The sequence below is a fragment of the Tenrec ecaudatus genome, chromosome X (genome assembly GCF_050624435.1).
Source record: "Tenrec ecaudatus isolate mTenEca1 chromosome X, mTenEca1.hap1, whole genome shotgun sequence".
Taxonomy (NCBI): Eukaryota; Metazoa; Chordata; class Mammalia; order Afrosoricida; family Tenrecidae; genus Tenrec; species Tenrec ecaudatus.
In genome coordinates, this window is record NC_134548.1 from 53,126,796 (window position 1) to 53,150,968 (window position 24,173).

Genomic DNA, 24,173 nt, shown 5'->3' on the forward strand with positions numbered 1-24,173 from the left:
TATACAAACTAGTATAAGGATTTTCTGACACTTAAAGGCTCTTTGCAGTCACCAATCTGCCTCAACATGCCTCTGCAGAAGCCTTCCTGCTGATTAGCTCTCGTCTGTAAGGTAATAGAATATATGTCACCAAACATAGATCTCCTGCTTATCTTAGGAATTACCCACATGCATGAGAAAATCACAGAATTCATTTTCCTGTGGACTAACTTAGCTACCTCCAATGTCAAATGAAAAGCATGGTGGGGCTCAAATTGTAAAGCAACAAGATTTTCTTCTCCTGAAGATTCATGAAGCCTTTGGTATTAATCACCAATGAGAGTAGACATTCCATAAATATTTGTAGAAAACAGCAAAAGAATAATGAAGAACTAAGACTTACACTTCTGAATCATAAATACGGTAAAAGTTAAATTTTATTTTAAGAAAGAAACAATCTATCTTGAACCCACAGGGATAGCAGACATAGAAGATATGGGGGTAGGAGAGATAAGCTGCATTTGGATGTACCAACAAATACATGGCACAGTCAGTTCCCACATCAGCTCCTGATCTTAACAAGCCCAACGTGGTCACCAAGCTGAATGGCTCAGATTCTGTTCTGGTTCCTTCCTGTCCTCATCACAGCCCCAGAGCTTACCAACAAAACTGAGAGCTGGGAATGTTACAGATATTCCAGGAATGTGAAAAGATTTTTCTTCACAGAATCAAGAGAGTCAGGAAATAAAACCAACATCAGGACAAGGGTGGCTGAGTGTCCCCTGCTCACCTTCCTCAGCATGTCATTCTGCTCGACATTGTTGATCTTGCCAGGACTAATTTCTCCTTTCAGGGTATATTCGAAGAATTTCCCACTGACATTCACTAATAAGGTGCTGAAAGCCCGGTCTTCCTGCGTGCAGCTGAGAGACTTGTCATGGCCACTGGTGGCAGGGGTGCCATACCTCAGGATTACCCCCACGATGAGTCCTGAAAGAGAAGAAACATAAAGCATCAGGCCTGCGAAAGGACAGAGAGAATGTGAAAACAATGGTACCGCCAATTTTCAACAACTCCAAAATTCAGAAGTGGTATTTTAGGTGTGTATTTTAGCAGCAACTCCACTGTCCTTCAAAAAAGCTATACACCCATCCCTCTATTTCTGGTTTAAGTCCTTTTAGTCCTCAGGAGAAGAAGATGGGACCATACCTTTGGTAACCTTGGTAGTTATTGTGGCCCTTGCAGCACTTTTATAGACTGATAATATCTCATTTCGCGGGCTCTTGGTAGAGGAAAGTGGGAGGATAAGAAGCAGAACTGCTGCGCTCATTCATTTTCACTCGCACCATCCCTCAAGCCGGCTTATGGCTGTCTGCCAGCAAGGACCAGGCCACTGGAATTTCAGCTGCTATAAATGCAACTTGCTTTGTCCCACACCAGAGAAATGGGGCGACATAAAATGCTTTTGCTTAGCCTTAGGTCATTCCAAGCCCAGGGTATTATGGAGAAAGTAATTATATCCCTTAGGGAGCTAAGCACCATGGTGCAAATTTTAGAAACCATGATTCAGGAATTGTACAGCTGGTTTCTTGGGACTTTGCCTACGACACAGATATACTAATCAACTCTAAGTCTTTGAGTCTTATTCACTTCTTAGAGGAAATTATAGGGAAAGCAACAGGAAAATAGTGTATAAGTGTTCATTTCTGTGGGTAAGGAAGGACTACTGATCACCTGGTTCTGCGCTTAAGACAAGCCTGAGTAACAGTGAGCGAGATATGAAAAAGACTAATGATTATAAGGCTTGTTTAACAATTCCCTCTGAATAGGAAAAATTTAGACCTCTCTTTATTCAGTTCTTTTCTAGCTACAATACAAAAGTTGAATGGTATAATGTCACCCCATCTAATTTTAACTCTTATGGAGAAATATATATGAGAAAAGAAAGAACAATGCTTATATAATATTTTATACTATGTCTTTAACACCAAGACACATGAGAATTTACAAGACATTGCTGAATAGCAAATACTATAAAGTTTAGGAAAACATGCTTCTTTAAGTCAAAGTCAAAGTCTGAATTGCTTTATAATTATTAAGACTTTAACAGCTACTTGTGGTTTGTTGGGGGGAAATAGTGTTATAAAAGACAATGAATGTACAAATATGCTTTACACAATTGATGTATGTATGGATTGTGCTAAGAGTTCTATGAGCCCCTAATAAAACGATTTTTTAAAAAGGAAAAAAAGTTTTATTACAAATTAAAAATGATGTTCTTAATCATCTCAATTTTCCCAGATAGTAAACAATTTATAAAGCTCATTTAAAGTGTCTGAGAAAGATAAAATAACAATTTTAAACCTTATAAACATTTTTTTACCTTTAGGTAAAAATAATTTTTTTAAACCCACAATACAGATAGTTCTAGCTATGTGGTCAATGGGCAGGTACTTAAGGTCTTCCGTGTTAATCTTTTGCTTGTTTCTTACTGCTGGATTTTCACATTTGTTTCTTAGTAACGATAAAACGAGAAGTTGGAATTTACTCATCCCTCTCCCGCTTAACTTCAGGAGAGAGGGTAACCCAGCTGATTTTCTCTTTGCCATTTGGTGGTTTTAGGGTTTCCTGGGCTTCTGTGTTGGTAATTGAAGTTGTAAAGGTACTTACGTGGAGATGGGTGCTGACCTTGGGCTTCATCTCCTTGGTTATCCCCTTCACTGCCCTCTTAGTGAAGAAGGACGCTGAAGTATTGCAGTCTGTTACTCAATACATAATCTCTCTCATTGATCTACCATGTTTCCTTGCACCCCAAAAATATATTTCCAACTTTTTGAGCTTTATCCGTAGGCAAATACTGCCCTTTGGATTTCATATAGGTTGATTATTCTAAGGAATACATCCCTCCTATGGTATTGTTTATCTCCAAGCCTTGTCTTTGGCAGGAAGTTAAGGTCCAGATTTGAACAATGTGTACAGGCCATAATCTAGGAGCTCTACCAATTTTTATCAGACCAATAAACGTCATCTTTTTATTATTTTAAGTTTTGTTCCACTTTTTCCTCTCCCTCTTTTCAGGACCCTCTATTTTTTAAACATTTTATTAGGGGCTCATACAACTCTTATCACAATCCATACATACATCAATTGTGTAAAGCACTTCTGTACATTCATTGCCCTCATCATTTTCAAAGCATTTCCTCTCCACTTAAGCCCTTTGCATCATGGTCCTCTTCCTCCCCCCTCACTCCCCCCCCCATAAGCCCTTGATAATTTATAAATTATTATTTTGTCATTTGTTGCCCCATCCGACGTCTCCTTTATCCCCCTTTTCTGTTGTCCATCCCCCAGGGAGGAGGTCACATGTAGATACTCGTAATCGGTTCCCTCTTTCCAACCCATTCTCCCTCTACCCTCCCGGTATTGCCTCTCACACCCCTGGTCCTGAAGGTATCATCCGCCCTGGATTCCCTGTGCCTCCAGCTCCTTCTGCACCAGTGTACATCCTCTGCTCTATCCAGACTTGCAAAGTAGAATTCGGATCATGATAGTGGGGAGGGGGTTAAGGAAGCATTTAGGAACTGGAGGAAAGCTGTATTCTTCATCGGTGCTATATGGCACTCTGACTGACTCATCTCGTCCCCTACACCCTTCTGCAAGGGGATCTCCAGTGGCTGACAAATGGGCTTTGGGTCTCCACTCTGCACTTCCCCCTTCATTCACTATGGTAAGATTTTTTTAATTCTGATGATGCCTTATACCTGATCCCTTTGACACCTCGTGCCAGGACGCCAGGACTCTCTATTGTGATCCCTTTCAGAGCATGCCTGTGGTGGCAGTTCTTCAGGTATCAGAGTCATAACGTCAGGTTGAAGTGGCCCATTAGTGCTTTCAATTAAATGTTTCCTTCCATCTTTGATTTTATTCACCCTTATTTGATCCAAATGGGTAGAAACCAATAGTTGCACCTTACATGGTCATGCCCAAATGTTTAAGAACATTGTCCCTACTCACTAAAGTAGGATGTAGAACATTGTCTCTATGAGTAATGTGATACCAAGTGAGCCCCAAAGGCCAGTAACCCATTCCCTCTAGATGTTTGTTTCCAGCTAATAATTTTTCATGCCTTTCCATATGAATTTTATTTTATTTTATTTTAACAGTTTTATTGCCATAAAATTCACATATCCTATAATTCAATAATGCAACAATATTAAACAGAACTGTAAAATCATTACCACAATCAATTGGAGGACATTTTCTTCTCCTACTCAATGTTGTTAGGTCCCCATTTCCCCCCAGGCACCCCTGCCATGCCCCTAGAAAATTATTAATCCAGTTACTGTTTCTATTGATTTGCCCATCCTGGATTTCATATGCAGAGAAACATACTAGGAAACAACCAAAAAAACCTATGGGAAAATAAAACAGAGGAAAACCTCAATTGAAAGGAAAGCAAAAAATGTTCAAAACTGGAACAAATATACAGTGGGTCAAAAGGACAACCAAATGACAAGTTGTCATTTTAATCTAACTACATCTGCAGTAACCCACCCTACAATGCACTATGTCTGATGTCACATCACTAGTCCATAGTCAGAGGGAATTCACTGGAGGCTTAATCCATGTGATGTTCTGCAATTGGATTTTGGCTTTCATTGTCATTCATAACCTACTGCAAAACCAGGGTTCAAAATTTAAGCTCTAATACAATTCTCTCCTCTGGATTTGGATTTTATCATGTACAATCCTTGTATCATGCAACGTGGTGTGCTTCCCCCATGTAGATTTAGCTGATACCTCACTTAGATGACTGCTTGTTTTAAGATCAGCATTTAATACCCTAGATGCTATTCTTTCCGATAGCCATATACCATCTACTTTCTTCCCCACATTTTGCTATTGCATCTATATCTTCAGTGATCTTTTCCTGAGGGCCAATATCAAGTAGGGTCATGTCATAATAACTAACTACTCTTAAGTTTAGATTCAGCATGTTGGGTTTTGGAAAATAGTGTAGAAGTCAATTGCTTAGTAGAAAACACACTCATTGAAAATTAGGACCAAGGAAGCCGACTTGGCTTCTGGTGACTGAACTTGTAATAAGAAGAGTCTAATATGGCACCCAAGTATGGACTGGTTACAGGTACCTTATTTTGTATGGGCCATTTGTTGGTTCAACACCACCAAAGACTAGAGGGATTATTTCTTCCTAACCCAGGGCTGTAGTCTTAGGATTCTTATCATTACCATAGAGCTAGACGACACTCTGCAACCTCTGCTGCTAACAAAGGCATTTTGAACTCTGGCCACCTGGCTCTTTTATATCCCAGTTGGATTTCTATATTATCAGGGAATAAGTACCATTAATTGGACACCTAAAGTACCAACAATACAGATACCCACTCATATTTTAAGCATATGTTATTCAAATTTCTTTCAAAAGAAAATTCACATACATTACAGCAGAAGATAAAAGAAGCCCAGCATGTTCTTGGATTTGCTCTCAGGATCTTTCAAATATAGCATCAGTTTTCTGCTTTAAATCAAGTGTGTGAATATTTATTTGTTTCCTAAAACCAAGGACAGTGTACCTGTGGATCATGCAGAGCATTTTTAGTGTTGTTTAGTGTACTTCCTCTTTAATTAGACACATTATTAATCAAACTCGAGTCAATGGCCTAAGATCTAGACTAGAATGATCACTACAGAAGATTTTCACACATTTTCTTTACCTGTTTGCCACTCTTTAGAGCCTATGACAAAACTTTCAGATAAAGATCAGCTATTCTTTGAGATAAATCAACCACTTTTTTCTGTGACCTGCAACTCTCTTCCTATTTTTTTCTCCCTCATAATCATATTCATTTGGTTAACTCTTAATCCTCCTTGAAGTCACAATGCAGTTCTCACTTCCTCCAGGAATTTAACATTAAAGATGTTCCCTGGAATTGTTCACTGCTCATCCTGAATATAAACCCTAGAACCATAAGGACCAACAATAAAAAATAGGGAAAAAGTTAAGGTTCTAATAAGAAATATGATTCAATGATTAAATTAAATGATATGTGAATTACATACCAATAAAAGTATTTTTAAAAGTATTGCTACTAGGTTTTAGTTGATAAAGGCATAGATTTATTTCAAACAAAACATGTTTGGACAAGTCTCTAGGATCAGTAGATGGCCAAAGACAAGTTATCCCAGTAAGACACTTGTCTTAGTCTTAATTAGAATGCCTTCCAAAAAAAGAAAAATATATATACATTCTGTGCCACTGGAAAAAAAATGATTTTGAGGTCAAGGCTAACACCAAACGTTTTACAAAACTCAAGTGGACATATTCCTAAATCACTGAAACTTTACAACAAGCTTATAAGAATACTACCCCCACATAAAACAACCATGTTTCGAAAGATCAAGTGTTAAGAAAGGCTGGGAAGACCCCGAAGCTGCGCCAAGAGAGACTATCAACCTAGATGAGACTACCTACCTGCATGAAGAAACTGGCTACAGTCTAAACACTGGTCTCAGAAGACTGTAGAATTACCATTAATGCAATAGCTACTGAAGTTGGAATCTCACTTAGTTTAGCATTTAAAATTTTAAATGAACATCTTGGCTTCAGCAAGCTGTTAGTTCAATAGGTGTCAAAAGTGTTTCATAAAGATCAGCTAACTCAGAGCTAATTTTCCATCAATCTTTTAAGCAAAGCATAGCAAATGTAGACAGTTTTATGAAGTGAATTATAACAAAGGATGAAACTTAAATTTACCCATAGGTTCCAGAGAGGAAAATCCAGTCAAAACAGTATCTTCTAAAGTAATCCACCCCCACCCCACCCCAAACAAACAAACAATATCTTCAAGAGTATCCGCTGGGCCAATTCAGGCCAGGTCAGAAGTCTGCTCGAAGGGTTATGGCAACTGTTTGGGAGGGATCCCAAAGGAGTGATTCAGAAACCTTTTCATGAAAAACACGGGAAAATCATGGGCCTTAATATGAAAATTGTGAAAAAAAACTTTAAGAATATTGAAAATGCACTGATCAGAAAAAGCTCAGGAAAGTTACACCAAGGAATTGTTTTTCCTGCTGTTTTCTTTTTAAAATCATGTTCATGGGGGCTCTTTCAGCTCTATCACAATCCATACATACATTGTGTCAAGCATATTTTTACATATGTTGCCATCATCATTCTCAAAACATTTTCTATCTACTTGAGGCCTTAGTATCAGCTAATTTTTCTCCCTCCTTCTCTCCCTCCTTCCCTCATGAACCCTTGATAATTTATATATTTTTTCAAGTCTAACACCAACCGCTGTCTCCCTTCACTCATTTTTCTGTTGTCTGTCCCCCTGGAAGTGGGTTATATGTAGATCAATGTGACCAGTTCCCCCTTTCTGCCCCCACCTTCCCCTTCCCCATCCTCTTTCCCTCCTGGTATGTCAACTCTCATTATTGGTCCTGAGGGGTTTATCTGTCCTGGATTCTCTGTGTTTCCAGCTCTTATCTGTACCAGTGCACATGCTCTGGTTTAGCTGGATTTGTAAGGTAAAATTGGGGTTATGATAGTGGGGGGGGCAGAAGCATTAAAGAACCAAAGGAAAGTTGTGTGTTTCATCGGTGCTATACTGCACCCTGACTGGCTCGTTTCTTCCTTATGACCCTTCTGTAAGGGGATGTCCAATTGTCTACAGATGGGCTTTAGGTTCTGGGTCTTTGATGCCTAATATCTGATCGCATCGACACCTCATGATCACACAGGCTGCTGTGATTCTTCCATCTGGGCTTTGTTGCCTCTCAGCTAGATGGCAACTTGTTTATTTTCAAGCCTTTAAGACCCCAGACGCTATAGCTTTTGATAGACAGGCACCATCAGCTTTCTTCACCACTTTTGCTTATGCACCCATTTTGTCTTCAGCGATCATGTCAGGAAGGTGAGCATCACAGAATGCTGGGTTATTAGAACAAAGTGTTGTGGTGTTGAGGGTGTACTTGAGTAGAGGTCCAATGTCTGTCTGCTACTTTAATACTTAACATATAAATATATGTACACAGATATATTTCCCTATATTATAAATATCTTTACATATGTGCATGGCTGTATTTAGACCTCTATAAATGTTCTTTCCTCCTAGTTCTTTCCTTTATTTCCTTTTACTTTTCTCTTTTCCTACAATCATGTTTGGCATTCATTCAGGTTTCAGTAATTCCTCTCTGCTACATTCCCCTTGATTAAGTCCTACCAGGTATCCTATGCCCTCTTCACCATCGATTTTAGACCACTTGTTGTTCCCGTGTCGTCCCTTGGTTTGTTAACACCCACTTCCTTTCCCCTGCCTCTCCCTTTCCCATGTCCCCGCAGAATTGTTGGTCCAGTTGTTTCCTCCTCCAGATGATTTATCCAGCCTATCTTATCTAGCTAGGCATGCAGAGACAATCATAAGCACAAAAACAAGACAAAGCAAAACAAAACAGCAAAAGAAAAAGAGCTAAACAGCAACAACAAACAATGACAAAGAAAAGAAAAGCCTATAAATAGTTCCAGGTCTGTTTCCTGACCTTTAGGAGTGTTTTCCAGTCAAATCTGATGTGGTACCATGCCCTGGTCCAAAAGTCTACTTTTAGTATTCCCAGGGGACTTCATTGCTTTGCTCCTCTGCACCAAGGAATTTTTTTTCCATCTTGACAACTCATTTGCTCATTGCTTGAAGATATCAAGGGTTGCCTTATGAGAATTTTGTTAGGAAATAAAACCCCACCCACCTTACAGTCTCAATCTTGCCCCTTCGGATTTTTTTATGTTCCCCTAAATTCAAGGAATATTTTAAAGGAACAAAATTTGTGTCTCTTGAGGACTTCAGACCGGTTGTATGAATGAGGTATTAATCATTAAATCAACTCAGAGTATAGAATTATTAGGGGTAGGAGTTAGAGCTATGGTGAGCCCCCACCCCCACCCCCATAGATGTGTAGACCTAGATGGAAGGTATATTGAGAAACAATACCTTCAAATTTTGATAATTTTGTGTGGTAAATTTTTATTATTTTGTAGTACTACTTTTTGACTTATTCTCTCATAGGATTTTCCAAAGATCAGGGAAAACACAGCCAAAACAACAAAGAATTCTGGAAAACAATAAAAGGACAAAATAACAAAATAAACAGGCAATTGAAACCATACAAAAATAACAACTAGAAATCAAAAAGAAAAAAGAAATCCAAAAGATTAATTTCTTAAGTAATTTCTCAATAAACAGATATAGGAGCAGAATTGAATCTATGGCAGACAGAATCAACAGAATAGAGGACAAACCATTCAAGAATAATTTCTTTCAGTAAAAATCAGAGGGGGTATTTAAAAACTAAGAACTATGTAGGACATGATCAAGAGAAAATATTATACATGATTGGAATTCCAGAATAGGAGGATTCAAAAAAAGAATTAGTAAAAGATTCATTGGCATAAAACTTCCCTAATACCATGAAAGATAGTCATCCATCTGTAAGCAACTGGACATCCCCTTACAGAAGGGTGTAGTATACATCCCCTTACAATCAGGGTGTAGTATAGCACTGAAGAAACAAACAACTTTCCTCTAGTTCTTTAATGCTTCCTCCCCCTCACTATCATGATCCCAATTCTACCTTACAAATCTGGCTGGACCAGAGGATGTACACTGGTATAGATAAGAGCTGGAAACTCAGGAAATCCAGGACAGATAAACCTCTCAGGATACCAGGAGGGGAAGGGGAAGGTGGGGGAGAGAGATCCAATCACAATGATCTACATATAAACCCTTGTCTGGGAGATGGACAACAGAAAAGTGGGTGAAGGGAGACATCAGGCAGTGTTAGACATGAAAAAATAATTATGAATTATCAAGTGTTCGTGAGGGACAGAGGGTGGAGGAGGGAGGGGGGAAATGAGGAGCTGATACCAAGGGCTCAAGTAGAAAGCAAATGTTTTGAGAATGATGATGGCAACCAATATACAAATACGCTTGACATCATGGATGGATTGTGATAAGAGCTGTATGAGCCCCCAATAAAATGATTTTCTAAAAAAAGAAAGAAAGAAAAGATAGCCATCCAAGAAGCTCACTGAACCTTATACAGGATAGACTCCAAAAGAAAGGCACCAAGAAATATCATAATTAATAAATTCAAAGAAAGAGTTCTGAAAGGAGCTCTACAAAACCAAGAATCACCTACAAAGGAGCAATGAATAAGACTAATCTCTGATTACACAGCAGAAACCATGGAGACACAACGGCAACAATGAAGTAGAGCATATCAACCACTTGGTGATGATGGGGCAGGACTGGACAACATCTTTCCAGTTGCTCATGGGGTCACCATGTGTAGGAGACATTTGTCATAAAGACAAAGAGCACATGAAGTCAAATTTGACACATAACAACCCTATAAGACAAAGTAAAACTGCCCCATTGGGTTTCTAAGATTAAATATTTACAAAAGCAGGGTGCCAAATCATGCTTCTGTGGAGTAACTAGTAAATTCAAACTGCCAACCATTTGGTTAGCGGTTGAGCACTTTAGCCACTGCACTACCAGGGCTCCTTTTTAGTAAAGAATACTGGCCAATTCTAAATGCTTGTTTGGATTCTGCATGCATACGATTTATAAAATAAATGCCAATGTTGAATTTGGAGGGAGGGGAATTTAATTGCACCCACATTGGACTAGCTTGTAAAACTTGTTCCACATGGATAAAATTCAAGTTTGCTCATACGCTAGAGAAAAAAACCAACAACTGGCAGCATCTTTGCAGCTTTCAATAGTTTTATGAAGCTTATTACATAATCCAGGAGCTCTGGTGGAATAATGTTTGTGTTGGGCTGCTCTCCACAAGGTCACTAGTTTGAAACCACCAAACAATGTGGGGGAGAAAGGGCTTTCTACTCCTATAATGAGTTACAGTCTCAAAAGCTCACAGGGACAGTTCGACCCTGTCCCACAGGGTCTCCATGAGTTGGCATCAACTCGATGACAGTGAGTTTGGTGTATTACATAGTTTACTGCCCCAGTTTAATTTGGAAGGAAACAGCATAGGTATAGACAGCCCCTGGGATACCCACGAGATTCATTTGTGGTGTGTGTGTGTGTGTGTGTGTGCATGTGTGTTTCTCCAATGGTTTTATTGGCGTATAATTCACTAGTTCAATCACATCAAGAGGGGTTGAACATACAGTCATCACCACAATACGTTTTAGAACAATTTCTTCATTCTTGTACTCATTATTAGCTCCATATTTCCTCCCACCACCACCCCTTTTAAAGTTGAGTTTGCAAGTGAGTCCGAACAGGTGTACACCATTCTTTTTAAAAAAAAATAATTTCATTGGGGGCTCATAAAATTGTCATCACAATCCATACATACATCCATTGTGTCAAGAGCATATGTACATTTGTTGCCATCATCATTCTCAAAACATTTGCCTCCTACTTGACACCTTAATATCTGCTGCTCATTTTCCCCCTCCCTCCCCACTCCTCCAACCTCATGAACCATTCATCATTCATAAATTATTTTATTTTGTCATATATTACACTGTCTGATATCTCCCCCACCTTCTTCTCTGCTGTCCATCCCCCAGGGAGGAGGCCATACGTAGATTCTTGTAATCAGTTCCCCCTTTCTACTCCACATTCTCTCCACCCTCCAGGCATCGCCACTCTCACCACTGGTCCTGAAGGAGTCTTCTGTCCTGGATTCCCTGTGTTTCCAGTTGCTCTCTGTACCTATGTACATCTTATTTAGCCTTACTTTAGTGCACGAAAAAGGAGCCCTGGTGGTGAAGTGGCCAAAGTGCTCTGCTACTAGCCAAAAGGTTGGCCATTTGAATCTTATGAGCAGCTCGTTTTGCAATCTGCTTCTGTAAATATTTACAGCCTTGGAAACCCTATAGGCCAGCTCTACTCTGTCCCGTATGGTTACTATCAGTTGGAATAACCTCAAAGGCAGCGAGTTTGGGTTTGATTTGGTATGCTAGAAAGGCTTGAAGCCTTTTCAATAATTGACAAGCAGCAGGTATAGTGAGTGAAGGTAATTATGTTGAAGATTTATTGCATCTTCAATGAGGTTGGTCCAATTATTTGAAATATTAGGAGACATTTACATAAATTCAAGGGCAAGCAATGTTATCTATCTGTGGGGTATTTTTAACTCGGAGACTGCCTGTAACTAAATACACTTGTCATTTTAGATAGCCATGAAACTTAAAGGCCCAACAGCAACTCGACCTGCTTCTCGAAGGACTCCAATTACTAAAGGATCAGCGCATCTCAAATGGAAATACATGAAAATACATAAAGGCATACACAAGAGAGAAGGGAAATTTTTGAGAGCACAAATAAGCGAACAAAACAGAACTGCACTGACCTCATTTTTCATTTTTGGTGGCATTTTTAAAGATCCTGTTTAAGAGTTCAGCAGAATTAAAGACTGGGGACCAAAATAAACCAGCTTTCTGAGAAACCCCAGGTGACTTTCCCTAAGTAAGCAACAATATTCTGACAGCTCACTCACATGCCAACCAACCCTTACACGCCCCCGCTCCCAGGCTGGCAGTTTGTCCTACTGCAGTGGTTATGTGTTACTATCATGCTGGAAGCTGTGCCATTGGTATTTCGAATACCAGCCAAGTCACACGAGGCCAACAGGTTTCAGTGGCGCTTCCAGACTAAGAACAGACTGGAAAGAAGGAAGAGGCAGTCGACTTTTGAAAAGCAACCACTGAACAGCTGTGTGACACACAGTGTAATAAGTGCCAGGTGAGTTACTCGGCTTAGTAGGCACTCAAATTACAACTAGGGAAGAGTTGCTTCTTCAAAGTAGAATTGAAAAGTAGAGAATCAGAAAAAAAGATGAAAACTCCGAATGAACTGGACACACACAATGGCTGCAGCAATGAGCTCCGAAGTAACCTTTGTGAGGATGGTGCAAGCCCGGGCAGTGTTTCATTCCGTTCCGTTCGCTTTGGGGTGGAACGGATTTGACAGCATCTTAACGGTAACAACTCACAACTTGCTCCGTGACTAGCTAAGCTTTTTGTGGACAAGTTAAGGTCCCAAACCTGTACCACAGAGATAGTTTTGTCTTCCCCTTTTCGCAACACCACCACTATAACGAGTTCTCTTGCTCTTCCAAAGGAAACTTTCCCCAGGTGACTGCCCGATACGAACGCCCTGTTTGTAGAAAGGATTATTCTATGGCACTACCCAAGAAATTACCATAGGGTTGCTCTTTCTGTTCAGAACTGAGCCAGATGAAAGATTAATTTTTCATGAACACTTGTTTCAAAATTACATATTTTGTGAGAAAATGAAAATCTATTGTGTTTAGAAATTTAGTGACACTCATGTAATGTATAAATTTTACTGAGATGCCAACACAATAATTTTTAAAAGGGAGTCAAATATTAAAATTTAAATTACTACATATACAAGTAAGAAGACTACAGAGCATTCCTTCTGAATTTTTATTATGAAATCTATCAGACATAAAAGAATTTAGTTCTTACAAGGGATAAAGAATAAAATGATTGGACAGGAATACATAAGGGGTTTCCAATATACTGGTCATTTGTTTCTTCAGCTAGACAGTTTATACACAGATGTTTGTTTCACTATTCTTCTACTTGTAAATAAGCTAAATATATATTTTGTATATTTCATGTTTCATAACAAAATTTAGCAAGATAACAATGGCTTAGCAGATACCTCTGTGTTTACCACTCAGCTTACCCAATAGCACATTACCAAGATCACCAAAAATCTATGAAATCCTCCGCAGTCAAGTCCCCCACTTCTTCCCACCGCACTTTCTGGTTACCATTATTTTGAATTTGGTGTTTATTATTCCCTTATAGTCTTGTTATATATATGCTGTTTAATTTTACATCTCTTTGAATAAGTTCTAAATGATTCTGTAACTTTCTCTTTGTTTACCCCATAATATGTCGGTGTGAATCATCTGTATTGATGATTCAGACTATAAGAGAATCACCTGGCTGTTTCACATGTACTGCCTGCTGGGCAGCACACTTTGCCTGCCTCTCAGTATCACTTTTTGAGTAATTTCTTCAGATGCATTGTCCATTTTACCAAAATTCTTTTAAATTATGTATCCCAAGGGCTACTTTTATTTCTTGAAATTCAATTTGCTTCTTTTCCAAATATGCCTGGCGTTTTCCCCCAACATAATCTAACCCAAGGTTTGGCTGTGTTTACAACCCTCCACTCTGCAATCTGTGCCTGCTGCTCACCATTCCAACATATCCTTCGAGGATAAGCCCACCTATTAGCTGAGGCGCCCAATTTTACCACAAAAACTGCATTAAAAATGTACTGAAAAACTCAGTTTATATGAGTACATCCATTACTCTGTGAGGTATGTAACAACAAATTATTATAATAGGCTAAACCAACTCAAAAAAACTATGACTGCATTGAGTCTGGTTCATAGAGACTCTCTAGGACAGCATACAACTGTTCCTCTGGCTTTCTGAGACTGTAAATCTTCCTGGTAGCATAAATCCTCACCTTTCTTCCATGCAGTGCAGTAACTGGTATTGTTAGCAACCCAACCCAACCCAACACATAATCCACTATGGCACCAGGGCTCTTTTTAAAAGGCGAAATGTCTCATCAAAAATGTGTCAGGTATATTGTGGCCCATCCACCTAACACAGTGTACAGCCATTATGGAGTCCCTGGTGCAGTCAATGTGCTCAGCTGTTAACAAAAAGGATGGCATTTCCAGTCTACTCAGAAGTGCCTCCGCAGAAAGGCCCGGTGATCTATTTCTGAAATTCAGCCACTGAAAAGTCTGTGGCACACAGTTCTACTCAGAATCAACTCACTGGCTACTGGTAAAAAGAAAGACTGGAGCAACTCCATGCCCGATGCATTGAGTGAAAATAACAAAGGATTGGAGCAAGGTGCATAGCATGCTGCATTTTGCATGGGAGACCAAAAAAAAAAAAATCTTACCCTTAAAAATACACCAAAACTCTCGAGAGGAGGGGAAAGGCTCCACATTTGAAGCATGGCGGACGATGTGGACCAGCAACAAACTACCAACACAGTAGAGGAGCCTCTGAATCTCATTCGGCTCAGCCTGGATGAACGCATTGATGTGAAAAAGCGAAATGACCAAGAGCTTCGAGGAAGATTGCATGCTTATGATCAGCATTTAAATATGATACTGGGAGATGTGGAAGAGACTGTGACTACTATAGAAATCGATGAAGAGACGTATGAAGAGATATATAAATCAACGAAACGGAATATTCCAATGCTCTTCGTGCGGGGCGACGGTGTTGGGCTAGTTGCCCCTCCACTCAGAGTTGGCTGAAACCCAGCATCTGTTCAGAGGGGAAAAGAGGAGCCTCCTGAATGGAGGCTGTATTCCGAAGAGAAACCTACATAAGCTTTGATGCTCAGAAGTAACCAAGGATTCGTCCTTTCCTGAAATAAGTCAGTCTGCCGCCCCAAACCAAATGACATTTTAATTTTTTTCCCACCCTTCCAATAAATGTAATCACAAAAATGCAGGGGTTTTTCAGCAAATAATTTTGGGATTTTTTTTTCTTTAAATAAATGTTTCTTTTCCTAAAAAAAAAATACACCAAAACTCTTCAGACAGGCATACACATGGAAGTGCAACAGTGGTTGTCTCTAGAGAGAAATGCTGAATTGTGGACCATGTACAGTAGTGGTTAAGAGTTGGGCTGCTAATCATAAAGTCGGCAGTTCCAAACTACTAGCTACTCTACTAGAGAAAGGACTTTCTACTCCCATAAAGAATTACAGTCTCTGAAACTCACGGAAAGCAGTTCTACCTTGTTCTGTAGGGTCGCTATGATTGGGCATCAACTCAATAAAATGAGGGGTTTTTAAAATTAAAATGTAAATGATAGCTAAATGCTAAAGTAAGTCTCTTAGCACATGCTGTCCATTTTTCCAGGTAAATCCTCTAGTCTCAGATGCTTCCGCTCCCATCTACCTGATCAGTTCCCACTCAGGCTGCATGACTCAGCTGAAACAGCACCACCTGTGTCAGCCTCGCATCAACCAATCTCAGGCAAAGTTAACGGCTCCTTCGTTTGTGTCGCCTTTGCCCCCACAACTGTTATTGCATGTCCGTCTTTCCCCCACAAGACTGTAAGCTCCACAGTGTCTGGACATCATCATCTCCCCCCCAAAAAAACTTTGTTAAAATAATTAAATAATGAAAATCAAAAACAATAATTTGACTACAAAGAATATTTACATATGTGAGACCATCAGCTCTCTCCGTTATAAAAATAATGCCCCCCCTCCACCCCACCCCCATGAAATTATGTCCTGATCTCAGCAAGCAACAAAAAGTATCTGGAAAGATTAGAGATTTGTGCTTTTGTTGTAATTAACCAGAGTGTTACGTTAATGCCCAAACACTTCATACTTTGCCCCATATAACCAGCAAAATCTTCCATGTGTTTACAAGGGCAGAATAAAATGTATTTCCCCCGTGGTTTTAATTCATTCCAGTTCCAAACTAAGCCATATTTAACAGGTTACTTGATAAGACAAAAGTTCAATTTTTAAAAATTGTTTGAAAGCAAAACACAGGGGGAAAATGATCGTGGGAACGCTGATGGTCCCCTCAGAACACCAAGCAGGTGCACTCTGCATTCCAGGAGCGGCTGGGCTGGGAGCTAAGAAGTGATGGCATTGGCAGGCCCTATGACTGCCCCGTGAGCACCCCCACCCAGGCTGGGAGCACATAACGAAGATAAAGGCAATCAAGCTGTGGGAGGCACCACAGTGCAATGAGATTAAAAGGTGACATGGAGGGAACGGTATGAATAATTCTCTCAGATGAGAAAGAAGCCGAAGAGAGCCTTCACAGCAAAGGCTACTTCTCCATTGGGCCCTTCAAGTTGAAAGAGACTTTTATAGAAGAGAAGAAAACATGAATGCTATTTCAGAGAAAGCCCCCGGCATGGCATGGAAAAGCGCACATTAAGGAGAAGGGCAGGGCGAGAGCGCATCCTGCGCTTGAGGTGAGCGGGAGGGACAAGAAGTGAAGCTGCACAGGCAGACAGTCCGGGCCTCAGTTAGGGCAAGCTCACCCGATCAGACTTTACCCCGGGCGGGCGGGCTCAAGAAGCCCCAAAGACTGCGGGGCTCTGAAGAGACGGAAGCAGGGCCGTTAGAAGATACTGTATCAGCAGCATGGACAATTAACTGCAGGAAAAGCTACAAACCCCAGAGTTTTATCAAGCTTTACTGCAAGCATTATGCCTCCTGAAGGGGACAACCTAAAATCATTTCTTTAATGAAAGAATGCCCACATTATCTCACATGCCTCCACCTCTCTCTCTCCCTCTCCCTCTCCCTCTCCCTCTCCCTCTCCCTCTCCCTCTCCCTCTCCCTCTCCCTCTCCCTCTCCCTCTCCCTCTCCCTCTCCCTCTCCCTCTCCCTCTCCCTCTCCCTCTCCCTCTCCCTCTCCCTCTCTCCATCTCTCTTTCAAAAGCTGGCTACAGTTCATATTCACACAAATAGGACCCACTATGGTCTGAAAAGTTACCCACCCAAACACAAATGTATTTCGATCATAAATCAAAGAGGTGGGAGGTTCATTGGGAAACTGTGTCTGGCTGAGAAAACAGCCTGACGGCCAGCCATACCCGCCCTCCTCTGGCTACACAAGGGAGTTTGAGACTCCATCTGCACACCAGCCCAAGGCCCATTGTCACAAGTTGAAGGTCCACATGACTCCACCCTCCATCTTCCTTTACCTTATTCTGACATCAACTGTTCCTCTGACAACACTACTTTAATACTGAGCTTGATCATTCATGGCACCAGTCACTCAGAACTCACAGATAACACTCAAAATTCTAGGGGTTGATTAGGGAAGTTACCATAAACCAGGATTTGAAAAAAAAATTAAGGATACAATCATTAGTTCACACCAACACCTCTCTTCCACCCACAGCCAAGTCATTCTCTGTGGTCCTCAGCCTCTTGCCCAAACAGTCCCCAGGCTTCTGCCGCTAGGGACCAGGCAGTTGACCTGTTGCTCTGCCTCACAGTCTCATTGTCTCAGCATGGCTTCTCTGTGATGTCTCATAGTCTCCTGGCCTCGGCCTCTGTCTGGTCTTGGCCTCTGCCACTGTAGGTCTCAACAATTCAACTCACAGACATCAAGTTGACTCCAACTCATAGCGACCCTATAGGCCAGGGCAGAACTGCCCCTTTGGGTTTCCAAGACTGTAACTCTGCACAGGAGTAGAAAGCCTGTCTTTCTCCCTCAGAGCAGCAAATGGTTTCAAACTGTTGACGTTGCAATTAGCAGCCCAACACCCAACCAGGGCTCACCACTGTAGGTAGTAATCCCAAACATATTCTGCTGGTGCCTCTTTTTTCACTCATGGTCCCAGGAACTCTCTGCTTCCGAGATGGTCGTCTTATAGATAGGGGAGTAGCAACCCAAACCAACCATATTAGTGCTTCACACAGTCTATTTGTATAGACCCACTCAATTATATCATGAGTTTCAGAGACAGGGAGCCCTGGTGACTTAGTGGATTATGTCGTGGCCTGCTAAGCTCAAAGTCAGCAGTTTGAAACCACCAGCCACTCTGCAGGAAAAACATGACACTTTTTACTCCCACAAAGAGTTACGGTCTCAGAAACCCATAGTGGCAGTTCTACTCTGTCCTATAAGGTTGCTATGAGTCAGAATCAACTCAATGGCAGTGAATGAACAGACACATGCCTAGAAGAGCCATATTAAAAAAATTCACTTCAAGATACCTGTTACATTAATAAATTAATATTATTTTTGAGGGGTACTTTTTAATGTCTTTAATTTTTTTATTATTATAAATAATTGTTTATAATTTATAATTATTATAAATAAAACATTTTAAGGTTCCAATCTTTTTAAGAGAAATATGGAAATAAATAAAATATAATGTCTTGAATTTGTGTCAAAATAACTTTTGTGGAGAAGGACCGTTGTGTGTATATGTGGTGGGGGGGCAAGCATAGATGAAATAAGAGTGACCCTGAGTTGATAACCTAAGAAGTTGGGTGATATTTACATAGGATTTACTTTTGTGCTTGAAAATGTTTATAATTTTAAAAATGTTTAAGTCACCTATTCACTATGAAGCTTTAATGACCCAACTCCAACAACTGTAGGTCCAGCATAGACTTTTCCCCATGCTCCAGAACCTTCCAATTAAACTTCTACTTAACATTTTCCATCCATTATAAGTCAGCAGGTCCAAGAGGTAACTGTCACTCCTCTACTGTGAACATTGCTTCTCGTCCCCATTTCTCATCCAGGTAAAAAGCACCATCAACCGTTCTCTCTCTTAGGTCAGATAACTGAGTCATCCTCCTCCCATTCACTTACACATCTAGTTCTACACAGTGGATGTCGCCTTCTTCCATGCTGTGGTAGTTAGATTTCTGCCAACTGGAATCTGTATGAAAGTGTAGGGATAGAGTCCAACATGTCAATTAGGTCACAGCTCTGGTGATTCTGAGTGTCACCAAATGTGAAGCTTCAGTGGCCGCTATGTTTTGTTTGTGGTACTTTCCCCCAGTGTCAAATCTGGCTTTCTTGAGTCCATCAGCTGTGCTTCTAAAATAGTTGGTATCCTTGCAGACAAAGCTCTGATGCTTGCTATCAAAATGGTATTTTAGTTTGTTTGGCTACATAGAGTTGGCTGATAGAACTTCACAACAAATAACACATTGCAGTTTCTCATTTCCTGCTGTAATTATTGAGGTAAACCAGACTGTAAAAAGTCCTCACTATATTTTCTTTTCTTAGCATTCTTTTCTACACGATCCATTGTCATGGGATGGTTTGCTAATGAAATAATATATAACAATAGCTTTAATAATACAAAAGATGATACATGGCATAGTTCAGTCAATACAGTTCATTAAAGTTTCCTATGATTGACCATTCTCCGTGTTGGTTTTTTTACATACCTGTTACTATCGCAGGGGTCAGTATTCACATCAACCACAGCTGAATATAAAAAGACCCATCAGCATCCAGATTAAGTTCCCATGGTACAGATATTTTTTTGCAGTGGTTGATGATTTTACAGTACATGATTTTACATTTACCCAGTAATTATAATTCATGAAGTGTCATTTTACCTCCAATATCGCTGCTTTCAACACAGCAGCTGCTTTTTACACAGTAGCTGCCTTCTACACGTGTTTCCCCTGTGAAAGGGCTGTTCGACCCCCAAAGGGGTCGTGACCCACGGATTGAGAACTGCTGCTCTACAACAAAGGTTTGAGAAACCAAGTGGAATGGATATAAATGACAATCCTGTAACCCAGAGGTTCAAAGGACAGGATAAATTAGATCAAATACCATTAAGAGGAAGAAAAAAAACAGGTAATGAAGAGTGGTAAATTGCCATCTGGCATAGAATGGCCATTTTGAATTATTGCACACTGTGTTCCAATAGCAGCAAAAGCCAGATAGCAGGCTCTGCTTACTCAGGATTAAGTCAGTACACACATAGGTGATTGGTGATAAGACAGGTATAATATCCCTCCTAACCTTGGACAACTTCCTGTTGGCCAGAGGTATGGCTCCTCTCACATCCTACCTACTACTGGTCAAACTCCTGCCAGTGCTGGGTTTCTGGTAATCTCTCTTCTCAGTTCTTCCTTCACTCTCCCCCTTTGTGCCTTCATTTTATAGTTCTTTTTCTTTTAGATACCACAGAGGCAATGCCACTCCATACCTTCCCTGCCATCACATCGTCAGAGGTGCACTCTCCAGTACAGCAAGGTCTGTGAGCCCACAAAGCCATGTTTGGCAGCTACATTTTTTGCCAGTACTGTGTTGTGTTTTTTAAGTCCTTCTTCTGAGTTCTTCAATCTTTTTTCCTTATTGTTCTTTCTTTACTTCTTCCTCCTTCTCTTTGTTCTGATCCTATAAAGTGAGTGTCCACCTCCTCCCACCCAGGTCACCAGTGATCACTCTGTCCCTCTGTGGATGGCAATGTTACCTCCTGCACACTGAGCTCTGCGGGTTCCCTTGCAGTTGTGTCGGGCAGCTAACACACCTGTTTTTTTTTTTTGCTTGTTTGTTGTTTGTTCTTCTCAGCTCTTCCTTCTTCCCCCCTATCCTTTCCCCTTCCCCCACTCAGTCCCACCTAGCCCTCCCCTACCTCTGCTTTTTTTCTGATCCAGCTGAGTGCACACACCACACCCACCCACTTCCACATTTAAGTAGCATCTGATCCTCTTTATTTGGTTGTTCTGCAGCTAGTCTTAATAAAAACAATCAGCAAAATAGGAAATCAAGGGAAATTAATCAATATAATTAAGAGCATATACACAAAACCAACAGCGAAAAATACTCTCAATGGAAACTGAAAAATTTCCCCTTGCAAACGGGAAACAGATAAATAGTCCCTTTATCACTACATCTATTTTAGTATTGTATTGGAAGTCACAGCTAGAGCAAGAAAGCAAAATAAAAGGTATCCAAGTTGGCAAAGAAAGAGTAAGGCTTTTTCTATTTGAAGATGATATGCTTCCATATAGAGACAATAACAAAGACTCAACAAAAATATTACTGGAATCAATAGAAGGATTCAGCAAACTGGCAGCGTACAAGATCAACACAGAAAAATATGTTAAATTCAACACTAACATATTAGACTCTGAAAATAAAATCAGGAACATATTGCCATTTACAATAGATATCCAAAAGATTAAATACTTAGGAATAAATCTAACTGGAGACAAAAAAGACCTATTCAAATAAAACTATAAAACACTACAATTCTCCTTGATATGACTGAACTGTTAATTTATACGATATGGAAATTACTTGCCAATTAAACTTTTTTTTTAAACTACAAGAAACCAAAAGAGACCTACATAAATGGAAGAATATACTATGTTCCAGGATAGGAAGATTTAACACTGTGAAAAGTCAAACTGCCTAAATGGATCTACAGACATAATGTAAGAATGATCCACAGTTCATCAACATGCTTTATTTTTATTATTAATTGGGAGTTAATACATATATTGTATCATTCCACCATTCAATCACATCAAGCAGACTGTACAATTGCTCCCACAATCAGTTTCCAAACACTCTTTTTCTTCCTGTACTCCTTGATATTGCCTCCCTTTTAAGTGCTTTAAATAGATAGAAATACTAATCACCAACTTCATGTGGAAACAAAAAGGACTCCAGATAATCAAAATAGTTCTATACAATAAAAAAGTTGGAGATCTTACACGTCTTCCTGACACTGCTGTCAGTAAACATGGAACTGCTAATTGTAAGGTCATTCATTCAAGCCTTCCTAATGTTCTGCAGGAGAAAGATGACGTCATCTTCTCCCTTAAGGATCTGCAGTCTCAGAAACCCTACATATGGTCTGTATGAGATGTGATTGACAAGGTGGCAGTGGGTTTCATTTGGTTTAGCTCACACTACTTGATCCCAAAACCGACCATACAGCTATACTCATCAGGACAGCCTGATGCATGGACCAATGGAACAGATGCATGGACCAATGGAACAGAATTGAGAACGCAGAAGTAAATCCATCCAATGATGGGCAGCTGATCTTTGACAAAGGGCTGAAACACATTAAACGAGGAGGACATAGTCTCTTTAACAAATGATGCTGGAAAACTGGAGATTGATTTTCAGAAACTTGAATGAGACTGATACCTCTCACCACAGAAAAAAGCAAATTCAAAATGTATCAAAGATCTAAATGTAAAACCTAAGACTATAAAGACAATTGAAGAAAAATACAGATGAATTTTATGGGTCCTTATACATTGCCAAAATACATGATCAGCAGAAGACAAACTATATGACTATCACCTTCCTAAAGTTTTAAACATTTATAAGCATTACAATTTTTACATATTCATATATTTTTATTGTTCAAATATAAGAAAATACAGATTAAATAATATCAAATAAACATTTCTCATAAGATCACAGCTGGAGATAGTCATTGTTTAAAATCTGGAATAGCCATAAAATGTAATTGTAAATATATAAAAGAGGGCCTCAAAAATTTAATAGTAAATCTCTATTATCATTCTATTTTTTCAACCAAACGAGTAAAATAAGAAACCAGAGCCTCTAGGGGGAAATATGGCAATGACATATCAGACATGGACCTAATCTCTAAAATTTATTAAAAATGTCAACACTTTGACAATATCACATTCATATGTAAAAATAAAGGGCACAGGAGTAGACACTCTACCATGAAGACACTCAGATGACCAGCAGACATACTAAAAATGTGTCATGAACCCCGAGAAAGATACAAATCATGGCAACAGTGAGTTGTCATCAGATATGCCAGCATTACTAGAAAAGTTCCAAACCCAGAGGACGACAAAGGCTGGCAAGAGTGTGGAGAAATATGAACCTTTATACACTGTTTGTGGGATTGTAAAATGTTGCAAACACTATAGAAAATAGTGTGGCACTGCCATAAAATTTTGGAAAGAGAAATACTATATGAACCAACTGTCCCACTACTAGGTAGATATCCAAGAGAAATGAGACCCCTGACATTTCCATCAGGTTAATTCCAACTCATACAGACCCTGTAGGACAGAAAATAAAACTGCCCCGGTGGGTTTCCAAGATAATCATCGACACCATGTCCATTAGAGCATTGTTCACAATAGCAAAAAGATGGAAAAAACATAGGCGTCCATTAATGGAGGGATGAATAAATTATGGTCCACACACAAAATGTAGCAATATTCAAAAGTAAAGAATAATGACGAGTCTGTAAAACACCTCATAATATAAATCATCTTACACGACATAATGCTAAAGGAAATTAGTCAATTACAAAAGGATATGTAGTGTATGAGATCACTACAGTAAAAAGTCAAGAAAAGGTTTACACGCTGAAAGAATCACGCTCTGATAGTTACTAGTGGTGGGAGGGCAAGGGACGTAAGTCAATATGAAGAAGCTTCAGAGAGTTAACAGAAATATGGAATTAAATGATGATTTTTTCTATGAACTTATTGAAGCTCTTTCATATTAACTTGATTAAAGGGGAAGTTAATATATAATAGAGAGGCAGGGGTTCAAAACAAAATGGTCAAAGCAAAGGAAAACAG

The 24,173-nt window shown here is 39.7% G+C and overlaps 1 protein-coding gene and 1 pseudogene across 2 annotated transcripts in view; one reads left to right on the forward strand and one right to left on the reverse strand.

Annotated features, from left to right (window-relative positions):
* The window catches only part of SLC9A7 (solute carrier family 9 member A7), a 187,954-nt gene that overhangs the window by 92,017 nt on the left and 71,764 nt on the right, over nucleotides 1–24,173 (reverse strand). For both annotated transcript variants that reach the window (XM_075538636.1, XM_075538635.1), the window contains exon 2: nucleotides 770–969. In XM_075538636.1, the coding sequence (XP_075394751.1) occupies nucleotides 770–969 (200 nt within the window). The remainder of the gene's footprint in view (nucleotides 1–769; nucleotides 970–24,173) is intronic.
* Nucleotides 15,052–15,518, forward strand: LOC142434547 (U6 snRNA-associated Sm-like protein LSm3 pseudogene; annotated as a pseudogene).